Raw genomic sequence first — 24,125 nt, 5'->3', positions numbered from 1 at the left:
AGAGTGTCATTTAAATAAATAAATAAATAAGTAGTTTATTTATGCTTACTTTGTGCTTATTTTCCAATTATTTGCACAATTCATGCTTCAGGAATCCTTTAAATGTAAAGTAACAGTCTACTAAGTAAATCGGTGTTTTCATTTAGATATTTTCTATAACTTCTTCCAAAAATGACTGAGGTTTTTTTATGTTTTTTTTTTCTTTGGCCAATGAATTAATTTTCTATCAGTATTTCTCACACCAGAAAGTATTATAGACCAATAGAAGTTCTATGCTAGGCAGTGTGGAGGACACACGTCTTACTTCTGCTTGTATATCCAGTGACTACCACAGTGCTTGGTGCCCTGGTAAATATTTACTGGTAGATATTTAGAAAATATTAGTTGCATAGCTGAATGGATAAATAAATGATATGTACATATATCATTAAAATGTACATACAAAATTATTCTTGTTATATATTAGTGTTCCAGACTGCTGCATGAACATTCACCCAAAACTTAGTAGCTTGAATCAACAACAATAATTTTTGCTGTTCACAGATCTGCAATTTAGGCAGGGCTCAGTGGGAACAGCTCATCTGTACTCTACTCCTCCACATGGTGTCAGCTGGTCTGGCTTGAAATCCAGGGTTGGCTGGGAGGCTAGAGCCTGGAGTCACCTGAAGGTTCACTCAGTCACATGTCCAGTGGTTATGCTGGCTGTTGCCTGGGAGTTCGGCTGGGGGTGTCATCTGGAAACCTCATTGGATTGCTCATAGCATATTGTCTAGGTTCCATTCAAGTGATCAAGGCAAAGTGCAAGGCATTTTTATGACCTTGGTGGTCACATTGGATCACTTCTGTTGTAGTGTTCATCTAGGCAGTCACAAAGGAAAGTCTGCCTGATTTCAAGGGGAGGGTATTTAGAACCCACCATGTGATGGGAGGTGTGTTGAGGTCACGTTGTAAGAAGAGCGTGTGGGATGGGATACATTGCAGTGGCCAGTTTTGGAGAATATAATGTGCCGTACTTTTATGTACTCAAATATGTAGTTTTACCTGTAAACTACTTCTGTTCATTTTAACTTTAGAAAAATATTGTTCCTAAACAAAATTTATCCCGTTAAATGGATTCCATCTGGTCCAATAAACATTTTTGGTTCATTTTCTCCTTCCTGCTTTTGCTCGTCTCTGTTCCCTTAAATATGCTCATCTACCCTCCCAAACCTCTTCCTTACATACATTCAAAGACTGACTGAGGCTTACTCTCTTTCTCTTTCTTTTTTCCTTCCTTCCTTCCTTTCTTTCTAGTTATTTCCTCCTCGTCTTCTTTTTCTTTTTTTGGTGGCCTGGAAAGCATTAACTCGACTCCACTCACTTTGTCACTAAACATTTACTATCAATGGGTGCGTTTTCACAGTTCAAAGAGTAAAAAGCATATTGCTGAATATTAGGCATTTGATATTTATCAAACTGATAAAATGTTTGTAAATTATATACTCTTTCTTAATTGGAAGAATTTTAATTTTCTCTAAAATATCCTTTATGTTACTAAATTTAAATGAATGGAACTTCAAGTCAGCTTAAAGTGAAAAATGTCATTCTTTTTCTAAAACTATATTACTAAATTATAAAATAGGAATGGTCTTTCCTGAAATTTGATTCTGATATGGAACAAATTATGATATTATCTACATATGACAAATTTGAGGTACATACTGAGATGGTTCCCCCCCCCCCCAGAGAGACTGAAAATCAAATAAGCAATGAGAAATGAAGTTAAAATGATATAACAGTATTTCTTCTATTCATTCCAAAGTTGATTTCATAGGATATTGAAGCAATTTTGGATAAATATCATTGAAGTAGTAAAACATTAATATTGCTTAATTGCTTGAACAAACTAGAAAAATTTAAATAGTGCGAAAAAAGCATTAATCTTGGGTAAAGGAAGGGAGAGACCAACTTGAAATAGGTCATATAGAAATTGCATATAATTAATTGCTTTCTAGGAATTAAATTGAAGAAATAACCAATTTGTTTATCTTACATAGACTCATTTAGAAGTATGTTTCCCAAGTGAGGAGGGATCATGTCTTCTCTGGACCCTGACCTATCCCTGTCATTTGGCAAGTGTCTGTCCTGTGAAGGGTGTTCAATAAATGACTTTGCATGAAATAATACAATTACAATGCTTTCTGACAGTGTATTTTCTAGTCTTCAAAAAGCTATTGTGTTCTTTAGCTTTCTAATGTCCTCAGTATTCTTGATTATATCATCCAGAATATGTGAGCCTTGGTACAACTTTCAAATTTTAGGTTTTGTTTTCTGATTTCAGCGACCATACATAGCGAGATTACTCCCTTACTTTGTTCTTACAGTCTTTCCTGCATATTGCGACTATAATAATGATCATATCATACATCATATCATGCATCATATTTACTTTTACACATATTTGCCTCCAAGCTTAGGCTGCAAGCAACTCAAGCATTGTATATTTCCCCAAAATTTTGTACTCTCAGAACGTAATACTGCATGGTGACAGCTGCTCATTGATGGTTGAATGAATGAGAATCTGAATCAAGTGTTTATCCTTTTTCATCTCTACTTTTCATTAAAAATTAAGTCATTTCATCAAAATGATGTTAACCTTGAGAACTTATTATGACCTTATTAAACCCCTTCATTATTGAGAATAATGTGTTGATCTTAATATTAGACCAGATAAATTTTCAAGTTTAACTCAACATACTCTGTAAAGATTAGTCTATTACCTTTGTGTAGATTGCTGTGTTGTTTCTTTCCTTTTTTAAAGAGAAAAGTAACTTTAGAAATATTTTCCTTTTATTTAAGTAGCATACATTCCTTAAGAGATTTGACTACACTGACCACATCATCTCTCTTCATCCTAGAAGCTGGAAGGAGTGGGCCATACCACCTCAGAATCCAAGGTGACATGTATTGGTTTATTATACATGTTTATGAAAGTTTCTGGGTCCATTAATTCTGCAGAATTGCATATGTACTTTATTATTTGTTCTGGAAGGAGTAATTCAGGTGCAACTTGGTGCAAATTATCGCCTGGTCCTTTAGTGCCCACTTTCACAGTCTTAAAAAGATGGAGTGCTAGTTTATGGGTTTGGATGAGAAATTCTGTCATGACCTCTTGTAGGGACAGTGACTGTGTCACATCATCAAGATACATAACTGGCGCTTTTATTACTGAAACATGCCATTGCATAAAGAGCCTTGTTGGTATATTGTGTGATGTGACTATAATTTTCATTCCTTGGATAAAAAATTCTCTTTCATCCTTTTCATGGCTAAGATAATCCAAAAGAATTTGGTAAAGAGTACCATTGGAGGACTCCAGGATATGCACAATGGAATTAGGATATATGAGCAATAATCCTGTCACTGCTTCTCCTGGGTGATGTTTCAAAATTGACTGAAACAATTGTTCATAGTATTCAGCAATATCTTTTTTTTCTTTGTTTGCTGTTACCCTGGCCACTAGGAACATCCTATGAAGAAGGAGTTTCTTTAGTTGTAGTTTTTGCTTTTCTTCCTGAAATTGCAAGTAATTACTACGTGGAACTCGTGGCATTAGAAGACATTCCAGTGGAAAATTCTTTTTGTTGGTCTTTCGGGTATGGGCTGAGGAGGACATGATGAGTCCTATTTATTCTTCTAGATGATTCCAGTTTTTAGCTTATTGCAGTATTTACATTATTAGGCTACCTCTTCAGTGATGAACTCTGTTTCTTCAGGAAAAAAAAAAAGTTTACTCAGTTGATCAAATGCTTTCCAGTGTTATCAATAAACAGTGTCTTTGAAATTAAAGAGAATGTTGAAACAAGAATCAAATTATAGAGTTTTGTTTTAAAGTTTACAATGAAATAACTAACACTCACATCCTAGGGAAAAAAACTCTTCAGCAAACTGGGGGGTAGGGAGAAGATAGAACTTACTCTAGAATAAGTTCGTTATGTTGTTGTTTACATTATTATTTTCTTTTTTGATTGATAGGATATTTTTTTCTCAGTGCCCATCCTTGAATCATACACACACCAACACACACACAAAGAGGAATGTATCTGCTGATACTCACAGTAGCATTGATATTACATTAAAATGTCTTTTCATTTATGTAATGATGAATGCAGATTGTCCTTATTTGGTCAGATTTTTCTTAAAAAGGTATTTTTATGATACTTCCCCAATTTCTTTTATAAATTTAACTGGTCAATAAATTTTTTAAAAATCTGGGGCTCTCTTAACTACTAATTGACTTATTTTACCTTTACTCAGTACTCTAAAAGTTAATAGTATTGCTTGGATAATTACAGTAAACTTTTGAAGTAACTAGTTTTGGTTCTTTTTTAACTCCTATCAGTAAACCTCAGAAATGGCTCTTTTTTCTTTCTTTCCTTTTTTTGTTTTTTTTTTCGGTTGTTGCTGTAGGGGTCAGATGAAAAATTCTGTTACTTTTTTTTTTTTTTCCCGGTACGCGGGCCTCTCACTGTTGTGGTCTCTCCCGTTGCGGAGCAACAGGCTCCGGACGCACAGGCTCAGCGTCCATGGCTCACGGGCCTAGCCGCTCCACGGCATGTGGGATCTTCCCACATGTTAAGTTGCAGGTCAACTTAACATTTCTTTCTTTCTTCAAGTGCTTCTTCCTTTTACCTGTCCTCGAGGTCCTGCTTGTCCTCCATCATCACGCTTCCAACTGCCAGTGTCTTGGGTGCTCTCAGCTGTTCCGTATTCTATTCTGGTTTCCATAGTGCCCGGGCGAATCAGAATGTTGGTGCTGTTAAAGGGCCAGAGCGCACTGGCAACTCTGATAAATGGTGGACCTGGATATCTTCCTAGACATATTCTTTTCTTTTTTCTTTTCGTCCACAATTTATAGAAAAGGAAACCAAAGCATGGATTAGTTATGTACCTTGCACACAATTCACATGTGCTCTCGACAACCTCCCTGTCTACTGAGGGTAAAGAGGTATTTATGCACTAATTAAAGACTATAAGAACACATACCAGATTCTGTGTAATGGTGACTGTTATAAGAACGTTCTTCTATAGGGTTTGGTTTTCTTAATTTAATGTAAATTTAAGTTACTTTTTATTTTATTTTTTATTTTTAAATTAATTTTTCTTTTTGGCCGCACCACACGGAATGTGGGATCATAGTTCCCTGACCAGGATGAACCTGCACCCCTTTCATTGGAAGCGCTAAGTATTAACCACTGGACCACCAGGGAAGTCCCTTAAGTTACTTTTTAGAATAAAAATTAACAATATATCTTAAAATTGCATTCACATGAGCTCTAAACCACAATTTTAAAACAAGGTTAGAAAACACCCTTATTCAATTAAAAAAATTAAACCTTAGAGTATGTTTCCTCCTTCCCCCAAAGGTTTGTGTTATCCAAACTAATGATCTGGTTTTAATAATATGCAGGGATAAATTTCCCAGAAAGTGGAGGCTAAGAGGTGATTTGATATTCCTTAATTGTGTGGTACATAAAAATTGGCTATAATTCCTCACTGTGGTTCACTTCGTCACCCCCTGAAACAATACAGTCTTTCCCAGGGTGCACAGAAACTTATCATTGCCCAGGGTAGAGATCGTTCTCACCCTCATTCCTACTGCTTTGCAGAATGTAATTATGTTGACAGCCTCCTTTATAGCCATCTCCACTCCCTTGGTTTCTGTGAGTCTGTACTTTTCTGAATTTCTCCCCAAATCTTGATTTGTGGTCAAGTCCAGTTCCTTCTCACACCCAAGTCTGGGCAACGCTGAGGCTCTGTAACCATCACACAGCTCCTCTCAGTCACTTTATCTCCTTGACCAATTTCCTTAGCACCATCTGTGTTTCTGTTTTGTGAGGTCAGGTGGGTGGTCCTTGATACCGTGCTTCTCTACAGATAGAATGATTGACATTGCTGATTGACCGTGGACTCTTTCCTGCTGAGTCCAGCTGTAGACTTCGACTGCTTCTCAATCTAAGGCTCAAGACAGATACAACTGATTTGCTGGGGTTGACAAAAAAGAAAAAAAACTGAGTTCCCATTCCAGTATTTTTTTCTGTACAGAAGACTCCCAACTTGTAATCTTATTTACAGCTCTTCTCCTTGGATGTACCTCTACCCTTTCAAATTAAAACATGCCAACATTGTAACTGTTGTTTTCTTTATATTTTCCTTTACAAATATCCCAATTTGTGACTCACTTCACATTTTTCTCTCATCTCCTAGGCCAACATCCTGGGTCTTGTCTTTTCATGTTTCCTAAAAGTTACCTCCCAACTTTATTCTGTTGCTAAGTCCTTTTACTCACTTTGAAATGTATCTCGATTACCAGTGCCTCCTTCATAATCCTAGCTCTTTATTTAGATTATAGTAGGAGTCTTCTACCCTCAGTGTTTTCTAGTCTTTTCCACCTCACCTATTCAGCCAAGAGTATGAAACTGTAAGACCTTATGATACGTCTGCTTCATAAACTTCAGAAGATACTGGTTTTACGAAGTCTTTCTTGTTTATTTCCCTTCCATAGAATTCTGGGAGAGGGAACTTCTGCCTTTACCAGGTCCAGAGTGATTTCTGGCACTTACTGCCAATCCACAATTATGGATTATAACAGAGAAGATGGCGACATGCAACTGCAGGGTTTATTACTTCACACTGGCATTGATCAATGTCAGTGGGAGAATTTATAGGGCAATGCCACCCAGAAGCTCCTTTAGAACACACAAACTTAAATTAACCTTTTATACATAGTTAAGATTCTTCCTCTTCATGACACCATTCTTAACTAAAGCACAACTGTTCTACTTTTTTTGCCTCTATGAAAAGGAGCTCAGTTGTGATTTTTCTCCCCATGTGTGCTTTGTGTTTTCCTTTTCTTTCATATATCTTGGTTCTTCCAATATAAACCTGATAGAAAAATGATAATCTTTCATCATTATAATTTCCCATGTGAACCACATTAAATATCACTAAACCATCCCCTTCTTCAATAGAGTGATAACCTCTTTTTTGGTGTTGGCTTAAAACATATAAGAAACTGATATTGGCAATTTTGTATGGTTCGACCTAAAACATTTAGAAACAACGAATTTTACCACCATAGATAATAGTTTGGTCTACATTTTCCCAGTGTATTTTTCCATTTCTTGATGCATTTTTAATTACTGGGGGGCTTCTTCCAAATTTTAGTTTCACTGTCACATGGCGATCTGAAACATTTAAAGGCAACTAACCTTGTTTCCTTGCCTTTCATCAGTCGTATTTTTAAGTGTCAAGAGAAAAGTTTTGAGCAGATAGGAATAGAAAAAACACAGTCTGGTCTGTTTTTGATTGATTGGTATATGTAATTATAATCGTAGACTCTCCTTTTAATGGACACTTAGCATTTGAGTTTCCAGATGCCACAGTCCTTGTGTTTCATCTATTAAGGGTCAGCTGTTTGCCATCATGTGGTGACTCAAGTGGAAGAACTCTTCTATCTATCCAATGAGATGAAAAGACTTCAGTGTTTCTCCTCCCAGAGAGATCTGTTTAGAGTAGATACCCAAGTTCAAACAACTAACAAGTGGCAGAACCTGAACTAACATTTATTATACTGAGGAGTCCTCTTCCAATTATTCTATCTATCCATCGTTGTTATCCAACTTATCTCACATAAACACACAACATATATTTGTATTTCAGTTCAAGCAGTGCACCTTAATATTCGCTATATACTTTACACTCTGGTTTTATTATCTGGAGCCAAATGTTTCTGAAAAAACAGTCTTCCAGTGTCCTTTTGTCTTTGTAAGGCAGAAGGAACAGATTAAAAGATTAAATACCATTAATTGATTATTTACCATGCATTTTCTACTAGATGTTTTTACACTTGTTAATCTTTACTACAAGCCTGTAAGGTAGATAGAAATTTTGCCAACGATTTATAATAGAGGAAACTAAAGTTATTGGGGTACATAGGTACCTTGCACACAATTCAAAAATGCTCTCAACAAACTCCCTACTCTGTCTACTGAGGGTAAGGAGAAGATGAATTGTTCCCTCTGTCTATTCATGATCACAGGGTCATTCTTTGCTCCTCTATGACATGACAATTCTTCTGGAAATGGAGGATAGCATATGGTTTGGAGAAAGTAAATTGAAAGGAAAATTCCTACATTATTCCTGTGATCCAAAAAAATTGATGTACTGTCTTTAACTTCCCATTCATTTCAGATTTATCTACACCTTTGATATGCCAGGTAATATCATAGGCACTGTAAGAAACACAAACATGAAAAACACCTGGTCCCTAATTTTAGGAGTTTAGAGTCCAGTAGGAGTGTGAGATGTCCATGAAAAAACAATAAATACCATGCAAATGTTGCTCAGTGCTTTAGAAACACTGAGGTAGAAAGGGTGGCTGGGATTTCTTAGAAACTTTAATGAGAGAGTTCATATTTGGGCACGGCCTTCAGGGAAACAGATTTGGGGAGTGGCTTTGTGAATGTTTCTTGAATTCATTACTTCAGAATGTCAGGATGTGTATTAACAGAACTTGATTTCTACCTGGAATATCAGATCCCACTCTAACCTTTCACTTGTCCTCGTGTACTAGAAAAACAGAAAACTCTAAATCCCGTCCGCTATCTTTCTTTGTGTTTTGACATATCTAAATAATTAGTGTAAGAGAATTAATGGTCTAAATAAATGGCTAATAACTTGGGTAGAACCTTTCACTAAGTGTATACATAAACTATTTTTTCTATTATTATTTTTTAATTGAAGTATAGTTGATTTATAATAGTTGATTTATAATAGACAACATATACTTGATTTAGCAGAGCAAACCAGAGTGAGCTTCATTACCAAATCACTAGATATTTTAAGACTTATAAAAAAAGAAAACTAGATTACCTTCTCCAGCATTGCTTCTTTTTGCCAAAGCATTATGGAACAGTGTTTGGTAATTATTTATCAAGGAGAATGCAGGCTAGAAATGCTTTGTTATTTAGCATAAACATTTAACATATGTCTACTCTTTGTAGAAAAATATGCCAGACACTGTGGAGACATTCTTGTGAATCAGATATTGTATCTGCACATGAAAAATTCAGTTCTCTTAGTGGAACTTAAAGTCTCCACAACTATGTTTAATACAGGGCTGGAGAGAAGAAATACTATAATAAAGACATAAACAATGGACACTGAAAACATAAATGCCAGAACAATTAAATGTGGCTGGAAGAATAAGCAAAGCCGAGCATAAAAAAAGATGTGATTCGTATGTCTGAGTGGCAGTGGGGCAGAGATGGGGATCAGGGAAGGTACAAACAAACTGTAAGCTTGAAGCGTAAAGGGCGAAGGACATACATTCACTTCATTAAGAAAATGACAATAGTCTGGTTTGGCTAGAGTGTAGTTCTCATACTACAGAATCTGCGGGTTTGTTAAATTGCCAATTCCTGGTCTATAGCCCTAAAAGGTGTGAGTTAGTACGCTTAAAGTGAGGGCCAAGAATGTGCCTTTTTAACATGTTCTCCCAGTGGCTTTCTCTATTTCGCTTTAAGGCAAAATGGGCTGGCTTGTGGTAATTTAAACCTTGGCTATTAGAATCATCTGATGGAGAACTTTTTTAAAAGTCGGCTCCTGGTTCTTATTTAATTAGTGTGGAATGGAACTCTATATATTTGTGAAAGCCGTTCCGGGTGATTCTCTGTCTGGAGGAGAGCTGCTGGCTTAGACTCGAGGGTGAGCAAAGGAGAGAAGTGGAAGAGAAGGAAAAAGAGGAAGTTGCAGCCAGTGTTTGGAGGACCTGGACGCCATGCTCAGAGGTTTGAATTTTACTCTGTGTGTAGGAGGGAATCACGGATTTTTTGAGCACCTATAATCGTAGCTGTTTAGAAAGTTGCCTGTGAAGAACAGAGGAATTAGAGGTGAGGGATGCTGGGGGTAGCCAGAGCAGTTTTAAGAATTCTGTAGTTGGTGAATGAGTGCCCTTACTCTCTGCCAGTCAAAAAGTAAGTTAGTCCAACTTTTCTGGAAAGTAATTTGACGATATGGATTACAAGCTTAAAAATCTCATACTCTTTGACTAAGTAATGTGTCTTCCAGGTACATATCATAAAGAAATAAAATTATTGACAAAGATTTTAATGTAAAGACGGTTATTATAGGAATTAAAAGAGGACTTTGAAAAATTGAATAGATGTATTAATTATGTATTACTATGGTGCCTTGAAACCATTTCTGAAGAATATTTTAAATGCAGGGAAAAATGGTTATTCTCTAAAGTAAATAATATAATACACAAAATTATATGTAGCATGTGATTCTAATTTTTTTTTTTAAATATAGAAACCAGAGTAGAGAGAAATCTAGCCAAATGTTAAAACTGGTGGAATTTGGTGATGATATTTGTTTTGTATATTCCAAATATTCTAAGCCTGTCTTCCTTATTGTTCTGTTCCAAAGAAGAAATTAACACTAAAAAAACCCAATAAGGCTGTGGTTGTGGTTTGATAAAAGGTAATGCACATGTTGTTCTCTTTGTGAGTCTGGGAGAGGCTAGCTTAACAGCCTCCTGATGGGTAGAACTTGTAAAATGGCAGATCCTGAATCAGGTTCAACAAGGGGTGTCTGGGCTTAATGACTGAGAGTCAAGATAAGAAGGCACAGAGATGAAAGATGGAGCAGTTATCAAGACAATGCAGGAGGCTCAGTCCAGAAAAACCTTACACGACATGAGATCTTTGTATAACTAGCCTAAGGCATACTACCGAGAAGGATTGGTCTTTAAAGATTTTAGCCCAGTTGGATAGTTAGAATCTGAACTAAAGCAGTTGCTGAGATTGAGGAAGATATGCAAGTCATCACCAAGCTATTCATGACTTAATCAACTGTATGTGGGAGGTGAGAGATGCAAGGATTTAAAGATGACTCTGTGGGCTTGAATGTCAGTAACTGAGAGATCTACGTTTTTGCGTTCTTTTTTTTAATACAGATGGAGGATAGAGCCCAGATTTTGGAGGAAAAATAGTTTGTATGTATTATGTTGAGTGGAGTTGCCATAGAAACATGCAGGTATAAATGCATTTAGAGTCTGGAGAACTGGAGAAGTCTGGATTGTGATGCAACTTTGATAGTCGTCTGCGTTGAGGGAAGAGTTGAAATCACCAATGTGATTGTAAGATATTGAAAGGAAAGGAGACAGTGGAGGTGGAGAAGAGTACCATGTAAACCTAATTTTAAGAAGTGGGCAAATGGGACCCAATGAAAGAGTGGCAAAACATCAGAGGTGGAGAACAAAGAAAACACAGAGCCTTGAAGGTCAATTTTGGAGAGAGGTTTAAAAGTAGATGGTAGTGATAAAATTCTAAAGAGAGGTCAGAAAGCTTGAGGACTGAGGTGACGTTCTAATGTTGGCAATTATAAGTTTCCTGGAGGCTTAAAAAAATAGATTCAAAAAAAGTACTTTGATAGTAAATTATAGAGGAGGAAGATTATAGGGTAATTATGCTTCAGTGATCCTAGGTTTTTCTCTGTTAAAAACTAGCATGCTGTGTTTTTCTAAATTGCTGTTGTGTCCAGCCATGAAGGTGAAGTCTGAGAATGGAATGCATTTATACACTTTGGAAATATTTTAAGATCATCACTTCTATACAAAGATGTTGGAGACTGCTAATAACACTGAACTCTGAGTTATGTTTACTTTTCCTCCTTTATCAGATTTATTTTCTGGCTCTTTGGCAGATGGATGGGCTCTAAATATGTGTGGCTTACTAACACACTTGTGTGCTTTGTGTCATGTGACATCAACACAACAAATCTTAGTTTTTCAAAAATCTCCGAGTAATGGAGAAGTTGCTTTCTGTACACAAAGATAATTATGATTGGAGTAATCTTTATATTTTCAGTACAAGTATCTACTCTGGTCCATATAATATACTAGAACACATCATCAGTAAATTAATATCTATTTTGGTGTTTGCTTTTGGTTTAACTTTGATCAGTGTGCTGTGGGGGGTGGAGAAAAGTGAACTAATAAAAGTTTGGAGTTGGGAGGGAACTTAGCACCACTGACAACAAATTCTTCTTACTGTTAAGGAAGACATGGCACAAAGAAGCTAATTAATAATATGGCGCTCCAGTTGCTTATCTTATAGAAAGGTTGACAAAAACACATATACGTGAAATACTGAAAGAGAGAGGTAATATTTCTTACTAGAGTACTTTTCAGGAAATATGATAGATGTTTCAATGAGTAAAGTGGTGCTAGAGCTATTCAAAAAATAGTTATAGGAATCTGAATTTTGTTTTGTGCAATAGAGAACCTTTAAATGTTTTGACCCAGGGAAGTAATATGATGGGTGCCACGTTTAATGGTATTAATAATTGTATTTGAGATGTTTGGAAAGGCATGATTTTAGAGTCAGAAATACCTGCTAAAATATTGTTGTATTCCGTATATATAATGAGGATTTAGGCTAGAATGAAACTTTTAAAAGCATTTCTTTTTAAAGGAAGATTATTATTAATCCAAGTCTAAGTAACCTCGTAATTTTTATTTTATGTAACCAGAGAAGCAATGTAGTAAAAACAACATAGTGAAATATTTTAAAAAATTGTCTGTGTCCTAGACATCTAAATAGATTTTCATTAATATAGCCAGCAAGCCTTTATCATCCTGCACCCTTTCCAGGCTATGATGAATTCGAAGCTCTTTTGCTCATTCTAATTCAGGAAAATTCCATATTTCTTCAGAAACTACACCCACTAACATTGGCAATTTGGGACATTTCAGAGCCTCATGGGATACTAAATATCATTGGTTTAATATATATAATTATAAGGAGCAATCACTTTATTTTTGAAGTGAGTTACAGATTACAAAAGTATACTAGGGTGACTACTTTACTTGGGAGGACAAATTCCCAGGATCTTAAGTAACATGACAGTGGGGGCAGTGTAGGCATCTGGTCCTTCATCATCATTTCTCAGTGCTAGCATCTGCTGGAGATGCATGAATGCCTCTCTGGTCCATGCCTCATCTGTTACTCTAGTTCCTTGTTTCTATGACAGGGACCTCTCAGCATATATTGCCACTGTTGACCTCAAAGAAAAACCATTTCAATATGAATACTTATCCCAGGAGGGATCCTAGGCAAAACTACACTGGACTCGGTGTGTCTTTGTGTGCTGAAATATTGATAAATAATTATGTTGTGCCTCCTTTAGCCTCGAGAAGTTCTAAGCATTACATTTTGTAAGATATTGGCTGAAATAATTAGAAGGTCTAAACTCCTAATCCAGTGATCTAGTTAGTAGAAATAATTATGATTTCCATCTGAATATTTTGTGTTCTTGTAAAACTTTTAAATTTTCAATTGGCTAACCACTTTTGTTCAGTTGTGATATACTCAGAAAAATCCAACCATCGATACAAGATGCCTAAAAGCATAACTATAAAGGCAAAATTCTCAGAATCATATAGTAAATTTTAGGGTCAAATATTAAGGTCATCTGGATCTCCCACTCCTTAGAATTTTCAACTCTTTTGGCCAAACAGCTTGAGTATTTGTTACACTTGCTGTTGTACTAGTCTGGCCTAGTCATTGCCTGACAGGTTAAATCTCTATCTATTCCACAAAATATTGTACCTAATTACTATGGAGCCGTATTCAATGTCTATCTCGTGTGTGTGTGTAAATTTTCAGTAATAAGACAGCACTACAGTAAAAAGAAAGCATACTTTTAAACTTCAACTCTTGACTAAAGGCCTACTATGGATTCAGGCTCACAGGATTGTGGGAAGTGATATTTAATGAGTTTCCAGATGTGGAGGTAAATGGTGTGACTTGTTTGCAGTATCTCATCCTTAGTTGTAGAATTTGCCTCCAATGATATATTTAAGAACCAGGCTAGTCTTATATTTTTTATAAAGTCGTTCTCTAAGACCTATGCCTCATAAAAGGAGGAAAATTGTTCTATTGTATTGAAAAACAGTAGTGGCCTAGTACATATCATTTTTGCCTTTAAGAAACTGTGAATTAAAAAATAGTCAATAGCTTTTTTGACTGAAGACAACTTTACACTTACAACTTATACTTTTAAAAAGTGGATCTTTAGAAAAAATAAAATCTTTTCAGGGAAAACTAAAGCATACGCATGCTCTGCAAAATTTTAAAAATATGTTATCAGGTTGTGACTGCTGTTTTCTATTTGACTTATTAATTTGCTTTAAGTGGCATAATTTTACTATCATCCTTTATAGTTAAGCCATTCTTATATGGTGAAATAAAAAGGTGGGCAATGAAAGGAGCAAAAATAAGATTATGTTATGAAAAGTTAAGTTAAAGAAGAAGAGATTTGTATTGGTAGCGTGATGGTAAAGTGAAATAAAGTTGAGCCACAGCATCCAGGGAGCTAGATTAAATCTTGAATGCTTTGTGTTACGTGAGTAGAAAAGAACCATCCCTCTGAATACCTGATAACGTCTGAATGGAGAGAGTGTTGCTATACAGCAGTATCTGGGATATACAATACAATCAGGGTATCTGAAGCCAGAATCTATTTATCTTAAATTAATCATTTTTCTGAGTAGGCCGATGATAATCCTGGTGCTGGATGCCAACGTCTTTTTATTCACGGCACAGATACAACTGGAGCTCTCCTAGATTGGTGAGAACTATACAATATGAAGGATTTCAGCTGTAACTCTTCTGTGAGTTTATGGACTGCTTTTTTGATTTTTTGACATTCTTTTGGCATTGAGAATCAGTAAATAATTGTTTCTAAAATGAGCACATTTAGAGCACAATTGGGCACAATTAAGTCTATTTTACCTTTCTGCCTTCAGGAGAGTATAAACAGGGTGTTCTAAATATGAGGCGGCAGCATTGTTTCTCCTTTGCTATTAAATTCTATGGTCAAATTGGCGTTTCTATAACTGAAGGGAAAAAGACTCCACTAAGATGCTGAGCTCTCTGGGTGTTGGGACTCTGCTGTCAGTGGGAGCTATAGGGTGAGGGGCAGCATGGTGGCTGTGATACAGCTAACTTCCTATGCCCATGTGACACCACATTGCAGGCCAAGCAGTTGAGCTTGCACTTTAATTCACTCTCTCTTCCAAAAAGTACACTGGAGAAGTGGTCTGATTCTTTTAAATAAATAAATAATAAATTTTTAAGAAGTAGAACTGATTTCCTAAGCTTTGTCAGTTAAGTGTTATATTATCAACTTGCCTGGGGTAGAAGGTAGGGTAGCAAAAAGACAGTGACGTTTCTTTGCCCCCAAACTGAACGGTTTACCAGTGATTTAACAGTCTTCTCACTCCTGCTTTCTCTCCAAATTCATGTGCATATATACATGTTCATCAGGAGAAAGACTTTAGATACTGTGACTGCTAGCTGTAAGAGAGATCTAAAATTCAGTCAAATGTTGTGGAATATATGTATATGTAGGAATTGTGGTCCTAATGGAAAGAAAGAATCTAAAAATAATTCAGAACTGAATGAAGCAGTGTCTCGACATTGTTGGATTTAATTAAATGGCATAGTTAGGATGAAAGTTAATCTAACTTAAAAATTTGGGAAGGGTATGAGTAAATCTGGAATATGGGCTGTGTCACTTTCAACGTTTTGAACTCAACCCTCGCTAAGTTACAAAGTCCCTGTTATAGACTATGAATAGGTCTCAAGGTGACCCTTAATGGCACTGACCAAAATCCAGTCAGCAGCTTGGTGAAAATCTCCAACCAACATACAGCTTCAATTGGCTGAGAAGGTAACCTCAAAACTATTTGTAGTGATATCCATTCCTTCATGGATAAAGAGCTTTTAACCTTGGAAGATTTATAATTTACAGTAGAAATATTTAGCATAGTTAAATGTTTAGCAGCAATATTTTTGTGTTAAGAAGAGATCTGTGCGTACTTGATATTTAAGAATTTCTAGTGTGTAAGAGAATTTACCCCACCAAGTAACAGCCTAGACTTTTGATTCTATCTTAAAATGTGTAATAGAATAAATTATTTAGATGTTTTGATTGATTCACTTTAAGTTGAAATCTTAACAAGTTACATATAGTATTGGGTCATTTAAGATTTTATATATTTATCTATAATCTATCCATCTGTTTACCTATCTATTCAGTTTGTCAGACAGACAATTTTTAACGGATAGCTTTTAAAACAAGAATTATTTTTAAAAATTGGACCAGTTATCAGTCAAAATCCTCTTATAAGTTACTATTAAAATATTTTAGACTAATAATTTGTAAATTGATCTAAAAACTTAAGGGTGAGTTAGGCTTTTAAATTTGCACCTTGAATAAATTTAATAAGCTTTCAAACCAAAGGAAACCTAGGAATGGTCTTTTCTATGCATAAAATCTTCTCTCAAGGACACAGAAACACTCTTTATTGACAACATTGATTTGTCTTCTCCCTTATCAGAATGTGAGGAGATAGCAGTCAGTACTTTCAGTTAGTTCAGAGTGAATGCCTCCTGTCCAGGTGTCCTCAGCCTCTCAGCTGTGTTGCTTCTTCTGACAGTGGAAGGTTGCCATCATTAATAATGGTGATTAGTGACCCCTCTCAGAGACCAAGGTAAAGCAGTATAAACAAAACTGAGAAGTGGCTCATATGCATTCTGGCCAGGTTTCCACTCCTTTATTATTTTATATGACCAGGTCATATACATTTCTTATAGAAAATTTTGAAGACAAAGAAAAGGAACAAGAAGATCATATTTACCTGAACATCACAATTCAAGAAGTTAACAATTATGCATATTTTGTGATTCTCTTTTTCAGTTGCAGCTGTGTGTAGTTATGTGTTTAGTTTCACATATAATAAGTTTTACTTAATATACATCACTGATGTTGTTACACACACACACACACACATACATTTTTCACCCTGTGTTATATGGCTTTCTACGTTGCTTTTACCACTAGTAACATACTATGAATGCCTTTTAGTGTTAATAAAACATAAATAAATACAAAAGTACATTAAAAGTATATTTTAAAAACCTGTGTATAAGTATATAAAGGCATACACAATGTGTTAATAAAACATAAAGCAATAAAATTATGTTTAGTGGCTACATAGATTACAATGTACAGATGCTTTTATTAACAGATCCTCTACTCTTGAGCATTTAAAATTGTCTAAATCTTTCTTAAAATAAGCAACACTAAATGAACATCTTTGAATCTTCATTTTTGTTAATTCATTTCATAATTTCATTAAGATAATTCCAGATGTGAAATATCTGGAGGAATGATTATATATTTTGTAAGGGTTTAGAATCATACTGTCAAGCTCCCCTCCAGAAATATGAACCAGTTACTGCCCAGCTATTTCTTTAAAAAGCCCTAGTTTCTTTTAGTTGAGAATGATGTTTAGAAATTAGTATCTGGGCCCTAAGTCTACTAGTTGCTGTTGAAATGAAACTGATCCCAGGTCCTCCTCGGTGGACAGTTCACACACACACACACACACACACACACACTCTCTCTCTCTCTCTCTCTCACTCTCTCTCTCTCTCTTTTAAATTGATATATCTATATATATATTGAAAATCATTTGTTCATTCTGATTGATACCTCCAATTCCAATTCATCACCACAGGACAGTGTTCTAGTTTTCTTTCCATGTTTGTAACTCCTTTCTTTAACAGTAAGATGCCTGTTGCCTTCTCCCCATGTGATTACTTATTCACCACACTTGAACTCCATCCTTCCTTAACAAGCTGCCCTCTGCATGGGTGGTTAGTACTGCCCCACCCAGTGGCTTTGTGACTGAATTATCCATGAAGGAGAAGAAAGGAAAGGGAAAGGGTAAAGAGAAGATATTAGGGCCATTTTTTCCTGTATAAAACCTTTTTTATCTGTGATTGTATTTATAAAAATAAACTTTTATTTTAGAATAGTTTTAGGTTTACAAAAAAATTGCAAATATAGTACACAGAATTATGGTTTACCCCACACCCATCTTACCTGTTGTTAAGATCTTACAATAGTATATTTGTCACAACTAATGAACTGACGTTGATAGATTTTTATCAGATATAGTCCATACATGATTAACATTTCTAGTAACATTTTTAAAGGGAAAAAATAATTTTATTCCTGTGTTTTCAATTTACCCTTTATTTTCACTGCAATTTTCCCCACTGGACTCGATTGTTATTCAGATAGAGAACACTGAAATTGCTGGTGTGGTAGGAATTCCTAGGAGATCATCCTCCTTATTTATAGACTTTCTGGGGTTTTGCTGTAGCAACCTGTTACCTGTAACCCAGCGTACTTTTTTTTTTTTTTTTACTAGACAGATAATCTTATGAGGTAAGGTCTGCAAAGTACCTGGCACAGTGCCCAGGCCATGTTATTTATCAGACACCAAGTGCACAGCATTAGGGGGCTATGGATTTTGCAGTGGCCTGCAAAAATAGGTTTGAGACCAAGAAAAAAAATCTATTTCCTGGAAATTGTGAAAAAAGGCAAACTCTAAGTGAATAAATGTTTTATTAAATGTCTGTGAAGTATAACATTATTGTCAACTTCATGAGTTGTTAAATGTAGTATTCACCAAAATGTCGTATTTGAAAACAATTTGTAGGCTAGATCTTCCACAGAATGATTGCTGAGAAATCAGAGCTTATTCTAGTTAAATGAACAATGTGTAGTCAATAATTTCAAAAGCAAAGTGATAATAGTAATTATGTCTAATATTTTTCCCAGCTGAAATTATTTTATATGGGATCAGAATGAATTTTAATATGCTTGTTAGAATACCTATGATGATCATAAAAATTTCCCACCTAGCATGTAGTGAGTGACCAGCAAATGTTACTTCTCTTTCCTGCTCTTTCTCTATTTGAATGAATACTTTATACCATGGGAAATAATGACTTGATAATGTAGAAAATACACTCAGTGGCAAATTCCAACAGATTTGGTGATTTTAATTCGTTTTGAGGAATAGAGTAGAAGTAGGACATAGTGAGAAGAAACCCAGACTTATAGGCTGAAGTGTTGGCTGACTTTCTGCTCTGCCGCTTACTTGCTCCTAAATATCAGGGTGCTGCATGCTGTCTGACTTTCGATTGCATCATCTGTAAAATACTAATTGCAGCTGTGTTTCTACACTGAAGTAATGCTTCTGAAATCACTTAGTGAATGGTCACGTCTATCAAAATGATAAGTGAAATTACTGATCATGATTCTTATTGTTGGCACCGCTATGGTGTTTATTTAGATATATGTCAGAAACAATAAGATTGACATAATCAGAACATTTTAGGCTCGTCCCATAGTATTTAATGTCAGTTTTTACAAAGTACAGATTCTGTAAGTAAACAACATCAGGAGATATTAGAGTGCTTGACTGTATTCTCTCCCTTGCCCATTGTAATTCCCTATGAAAGTACATCCCCACTTTCTCTGTCTCCTTGATTTAGTCTTAGTTCCAATGAAGAGTAGGATGCTTGAGGCATTTTAGGACCATCACCCGATGATAGTTTTCATCAACTTCTACCTGCTGTATTAGATGATACACACTCATCTAGAATGCTTTCTCCTTACTGATTTGTCCCAGAGACACAATAATGCTTTGGCTATACACTTTCTCATAGGTTTTAGAAATGTACAAAGATGGAAAAATCTATTAAAATCTCCCCCCTGAACAATTATATGAAGAACATGAATTTTTAGGTAGCAAGTCATTATAAAAATCTATAAATTAAAAAAGGCCTATACACCAATAAGTTTAGCAAAATTGTTCTAACACTAAAAGAAATTACGGTTTTCCTGTTTAATTGACAGCCTGGCATTTATTGAAGATTCCTCAAAATGGTTGATACCTATGTTTTGGGATCAACCATTTTTAAACTCAAGAAACTGATCCTGGTTTTGCTCAGGAAGTATAGTTTGTCTTGTTAAGCTTTTTAAAAGTAACTTTTGAAGATCCTCTAGACATTTTTCATCAGTTTTCTGAACTTACTGTCATTTTAAGTTGTAATGAAAGCTCTATCCCAAATGTTGTGTGGAATAAATACTTTTATGCCGCTTCTTTCTTTAGCAGTACAGGCATGACCTGAAATGAGAAAAGCTTTTCTTTTAGTTCCAAACTAATTTAAGAACTCTAAGGTGGACATACAGATTCATAATTGGTGATACCTTTCACAGGATAGAGGCAGTCTATACTTTATTATATAATACATTCTTAACAAATATGTTTGAGAAATCAAATGTCTGAAAAACGAACAAAATACTTGATTTTTTTTTAATGGAGCAGGTGTGGTGTTCCATTTTTGGAAAGCTAAAAATTAGCACTATTTTGTTAAATACCATCCCTGCAGGCAATCCAGTGGGTGGGTGTGAACCTTTACAGGCACAAGGGGAAGCAACAGCAGAATGGAATCCTGTCAGCTCCCTCCTAAAAACCAGAGATATCAATCTGTGAACCTCTCTCTCACAGAACTCCTGCTTCTGTCTGATCTCTTCCAGGGAGCCTTGATCAGAATGTTGGGTGGCTTTCGGTCTTTAAAATCTCCTAGCCTGGGTGCTCACAGTGTTCTGGAGCACAGCTAAGACAGAAGGGAGCGGGGCAGATAACCCACACTTGTGCATGGGGCCCCGGGGTTGAGGAGACTCCCCAGCTGCCCTCCACAGGAGCCTCCTCTTCTTATTGCCACTCTCATTGCCTGGAGTTGAATTAGGACTGAGGAGAAAGAAAGGGTTTGGAAGGAAAGGGGAGACTCAGTGGCGTAAGGGGCTAATTCCAGCTGTGGATGATGAAAATGCATTAACACACAACTTGAGGTGTCCTCTAGTGCTAGGAATCTGCCTAGGACTCCTCAGCATGGAAGAGAGAGGGGGATAGAAGAGACTGTGGCTATATTGTGGTGAATATGGTCACAAAGCATTTGGAGTGTTTGGCTTCGCCGGTGCTGCTACAAATAATAGTCTACAAATGCCACCGTCACATCATGAAGGCTGACCTCCCTTCCCTTGCCCGAATCTCCATGGGTTTCTCTAAATCACTCACAATCACTTCTAGTGGGGAATTCTGAATTTGGCCTATGAAAGGTGGTTTAGGGCATGGATTTATAATACACAGCAGTATCTATTGTGTAAATGTCAAGAACGACCTTTGTAATGTGAGTTTACAAAGAAACTACAGTAAAACCATAATTCCCTGGTCACGATAAATCCTGGCCAACAAGTCCAGGTCCAGTGGGCATCGCTAAGTGTTCATAGTAATCCCAAGACTGCAATTTGTATTTGTTGAGATCTTACTTCAAATGAAAGAATTAGTTTTAAATAATGACCAGATGAAAAGAATCTATTTGTGGCTTAACTCGATATTCTTAGTTTTTCTGTGTTTTTTCTCTAATAGATCTTTATTGGAGTATAATTACTTAACAATACTGTGTTCTTTCTGTTGCACAACAAAGTGATTCAGCCATATGCACACACATGTCCCCATATCCCCTCCCTTTGAGCCTCCCTCCCATCCTCCCTATCCCACCGCTCTCGGTCATCGCAAAGCACCGAGCCGATCTCCCTGTGCTATGCGGCTGCTTCCCACCAGCCAACTATTTTACATTTGGTAGTGTTCAAGTCCGTTCTCTATGTCTACCTCTTTATTCCTGCCCTGAAATTAGGTTCATCAGTACCATTTTATTTGTTTTAGATTCCATATATATGCATTAGCATATGGTATTTGTTTTACTCTTTCTGACTTACTTCACTCTGTATGACAGACTCTACGTCCATCCACCTCACTACAAATAACTCAATTTCATTTCATTTTATGGTTGAGTAATATTTCATTGTATATACGTGCCACATCTTCTTTATCCATTCATCTGTCGATGGACACTTAGGTTGCTTCCATGTCCTGGCTATTGTAAATAGAGCTGCAATGAACATTGTGGTGCATGTCTATTTTTGAATTATGGTTTTCTCAGGGTATACGTCCAGTAGTGGGATTGCTGGGTCATATGGTAGTTCTATTTTTAGTTTTTCAAGGAACCTCCATATTGTTTTCAATAGTGGTTGTATCAATTTACATTCCCACCAACAGTGCAGGAGGATTCCCTTTTCTCCACACCCTTTCCATCATTTATTGTTTCTAGCTTTTTTGATAATGGCCATTCTGACAGGTGTGAGGTGGTACTTCATTGTAGTTTTGATTTGCATTTCTCTAATAATTAGTGATGTTGAGCATCTTTTCATGTACCTCTTGGCCATCTGTATGTCTTCATTGGTAAAATGTCAATTTAGGACTTCCGCCCATTTTTTAACTGGATTGTTTGTTCTTTTGATATTGAGCTGCATGAGCTGTTTGTATATTTTGGAGATGAATCCTTTGTCGTTTCATTTTCAAATATTTTCTCCCATTCTGAGGGTTGTCATTTTGTCATGTTTATGGTTTCCTTTGTGTGCAAAAGCTTTTAAGTTTAATTAAGTCCAATTTGTTTATTTTTGTTTTTATTTCTGTTACTTTAGGAGGTGGGTCAAAAAAGATCTTGCTGTGTTTTATGTCAAAGAGTGTTTTTACTATGTTTTCATCTAAAAGTTTTATAGTGTCTGGTCTTACATTTAAGTCTTTAATCCACTTGGAGTTTATTTTTGTGTATGGTGTTAGGTAGAGTTCTAATTTCTTTCTTTTACATGTAGCTGTCCAGTTTTCCCAGAACCACTTATTGAAGAGGCTGTCTTTTCTCCATTATATGTTCTTGCCTCCTTTGTCATAGATTAGGTGACCATATGTGTGTGAGTTTGTCGCTGGGCTTTCTGTCCTGTACCACTGATCAATATTTCTGTTTTTGTGCCAGTACCATACTGTCTCGATTACTGTAGCATTGTGGTATAGTTTGAAGTCAGGGGGCCTGATTCCTCCAACTCCGTTTTTCTTTCTCAAGATTGCTTTGGCTATTCGGGGTCTTTTGTGTTTCCATACGAATTGTAAAAATTTTTGTTCAAATTCTGTGAAGAATGCCACTGGTAGTTTGATAGGGATTTCATTGAATCTATAGATTGTTTTGGGTAGTAGACTCATTTTCACAATGTTGATTCTTCCAATCCAGGAACATGGTATATTTCTCCATCTGTTTGTCATCTTTGATTTCTTACATCAGTGTTTTATAGTTTTCTGAGTGCAAGTCTTTCGCCTCCGTAGGCAGGTTTATTCCTAGGTATTTTAACTTTTTGTTGCAAAGGTAAGTGGAAGTTTTTCCTTAATTTCTCTTTCTGATTTTTCGTTGTTGGTGTATAGGAATGCCAGAGATTTCTGTGCATTAATTTTGTATCCTGCAACCTTACCAAATTCATTGATTAGTTCTAGTAGTTTTCTGGTGGCATTTTTTGGATTTTCTTTGTATAGTGTCATGTCATCTGCAAACAGTGACAGTTTTACTTCTTTTTTTCCAATTTGTATTGCTCTATTTGTTTTTCTTCTCTGATTGCCATTGCTAGGACTTCCAAAATTACGTTGAATAATAGTGGGGAGAGTGGACATCCTTGTCTTGTTCCTGATCTTAGTGAAAGTGCTTTCAGTTTTTCAACATTGAGTGTGAAATCAGTGCTTGGTGTGGGTTTGTCAGATATGGCCTTTATTATGTTGAGGTAGATTCCCTCTATGTCCATTTTCTGGAGAGTTTTTTATCATAAATCGGTGTTGAATTGTGTCAAAAACTTTTTCTGCATCTATTGAGATGATCATATAGTTTTTATTCCATAATTTGTTACTGTGGTGTATCACATTGATTGATTTGCATATATTGAAGAATCCTTGCTCCCTGGCATAAATCCCACTTGATCATGGTGTATGATCCATTTAATGTGCTGTTGGATTCTGTTTGCTACTGTTTTGTTCAGGATTTTTGCATCTATATTCATCAGTGATATTGGTCTATAATTTTCCTTTTTTGTGATATCTTTTCCTGGTTTTGGTATCAGGGTTATGGTGGCTTCGTAGAATGAATTCGTGGGTGTTTCTCCCTCTGCAGTTTTTTCGAAAAGTTTGAAAAGGATCAGTGTTTGCTCTCCTCTAAATGTTTGTTAGAATTCACCTGTGAAGCCATCTGGTCCTGAACTTTTGATTGTTGGAAGAT

The 24,125-nt window shown here is 35.9% G+C and overlaps 2 protein-coding genes across 2 annotated transcripts in view; one reads left to right on the top strand and one right to left on the bottom strand.

The window, feature by feature from the left end:
- The window catches only part of ZNF804B (zinc finger protein 804B), a 502,873-nt gene that overhangs the window by 37,483 nt on the left and 441,265 nt on the right, over nucleotides 1–24,125 (top strand). The window lies entirely within an intron of this gene.
- On the bottom strand, nucleotides 2,894–4,686 carry TEX47 (testis expressed 47). Its single transcript, XM_065884361.1, has 2 exons — nucleotides 4,672–4,686; nucleotides 2,894–3,749 (listed from the first exon to the last, which is right to left on the bottom strand). Exon 2 carries the CDS (start codon nucleotides 3,653–3,655, stop codon nucleotides 2,894–2,896), a length of 762 nt encoding a protein of 253 aa, XP_065740433.1. The 5' UTR covers nucleotides 3,656–3,749; nucleotides 4,672–4,686.

This window comes from Phocoena phocoena, chromosome 9, assembly GCF_963924675.1.
Source record: "Phocoena phocoena chromosome 9, mPhoPho1.1, whole genome shotgun sequence".
NCBI lineage: Eukaryota > Metazoa > Chordata > Mammalia > Artiodactyla > Phocoenidae > Phocoena > Phocoena phocoena.
This window is presented reverse-complemented; position numbering and strand designations above follow the sequence as displayed.

Coding starts and splice junctions, on each gene's coding strand:
- TEX47 (XM_065884361.1), bottom strand. CDS start 3,655: ATGTCCTCCTCAGCCCATACCCGAAAGACCAACAAAAAGAATTTTCCA.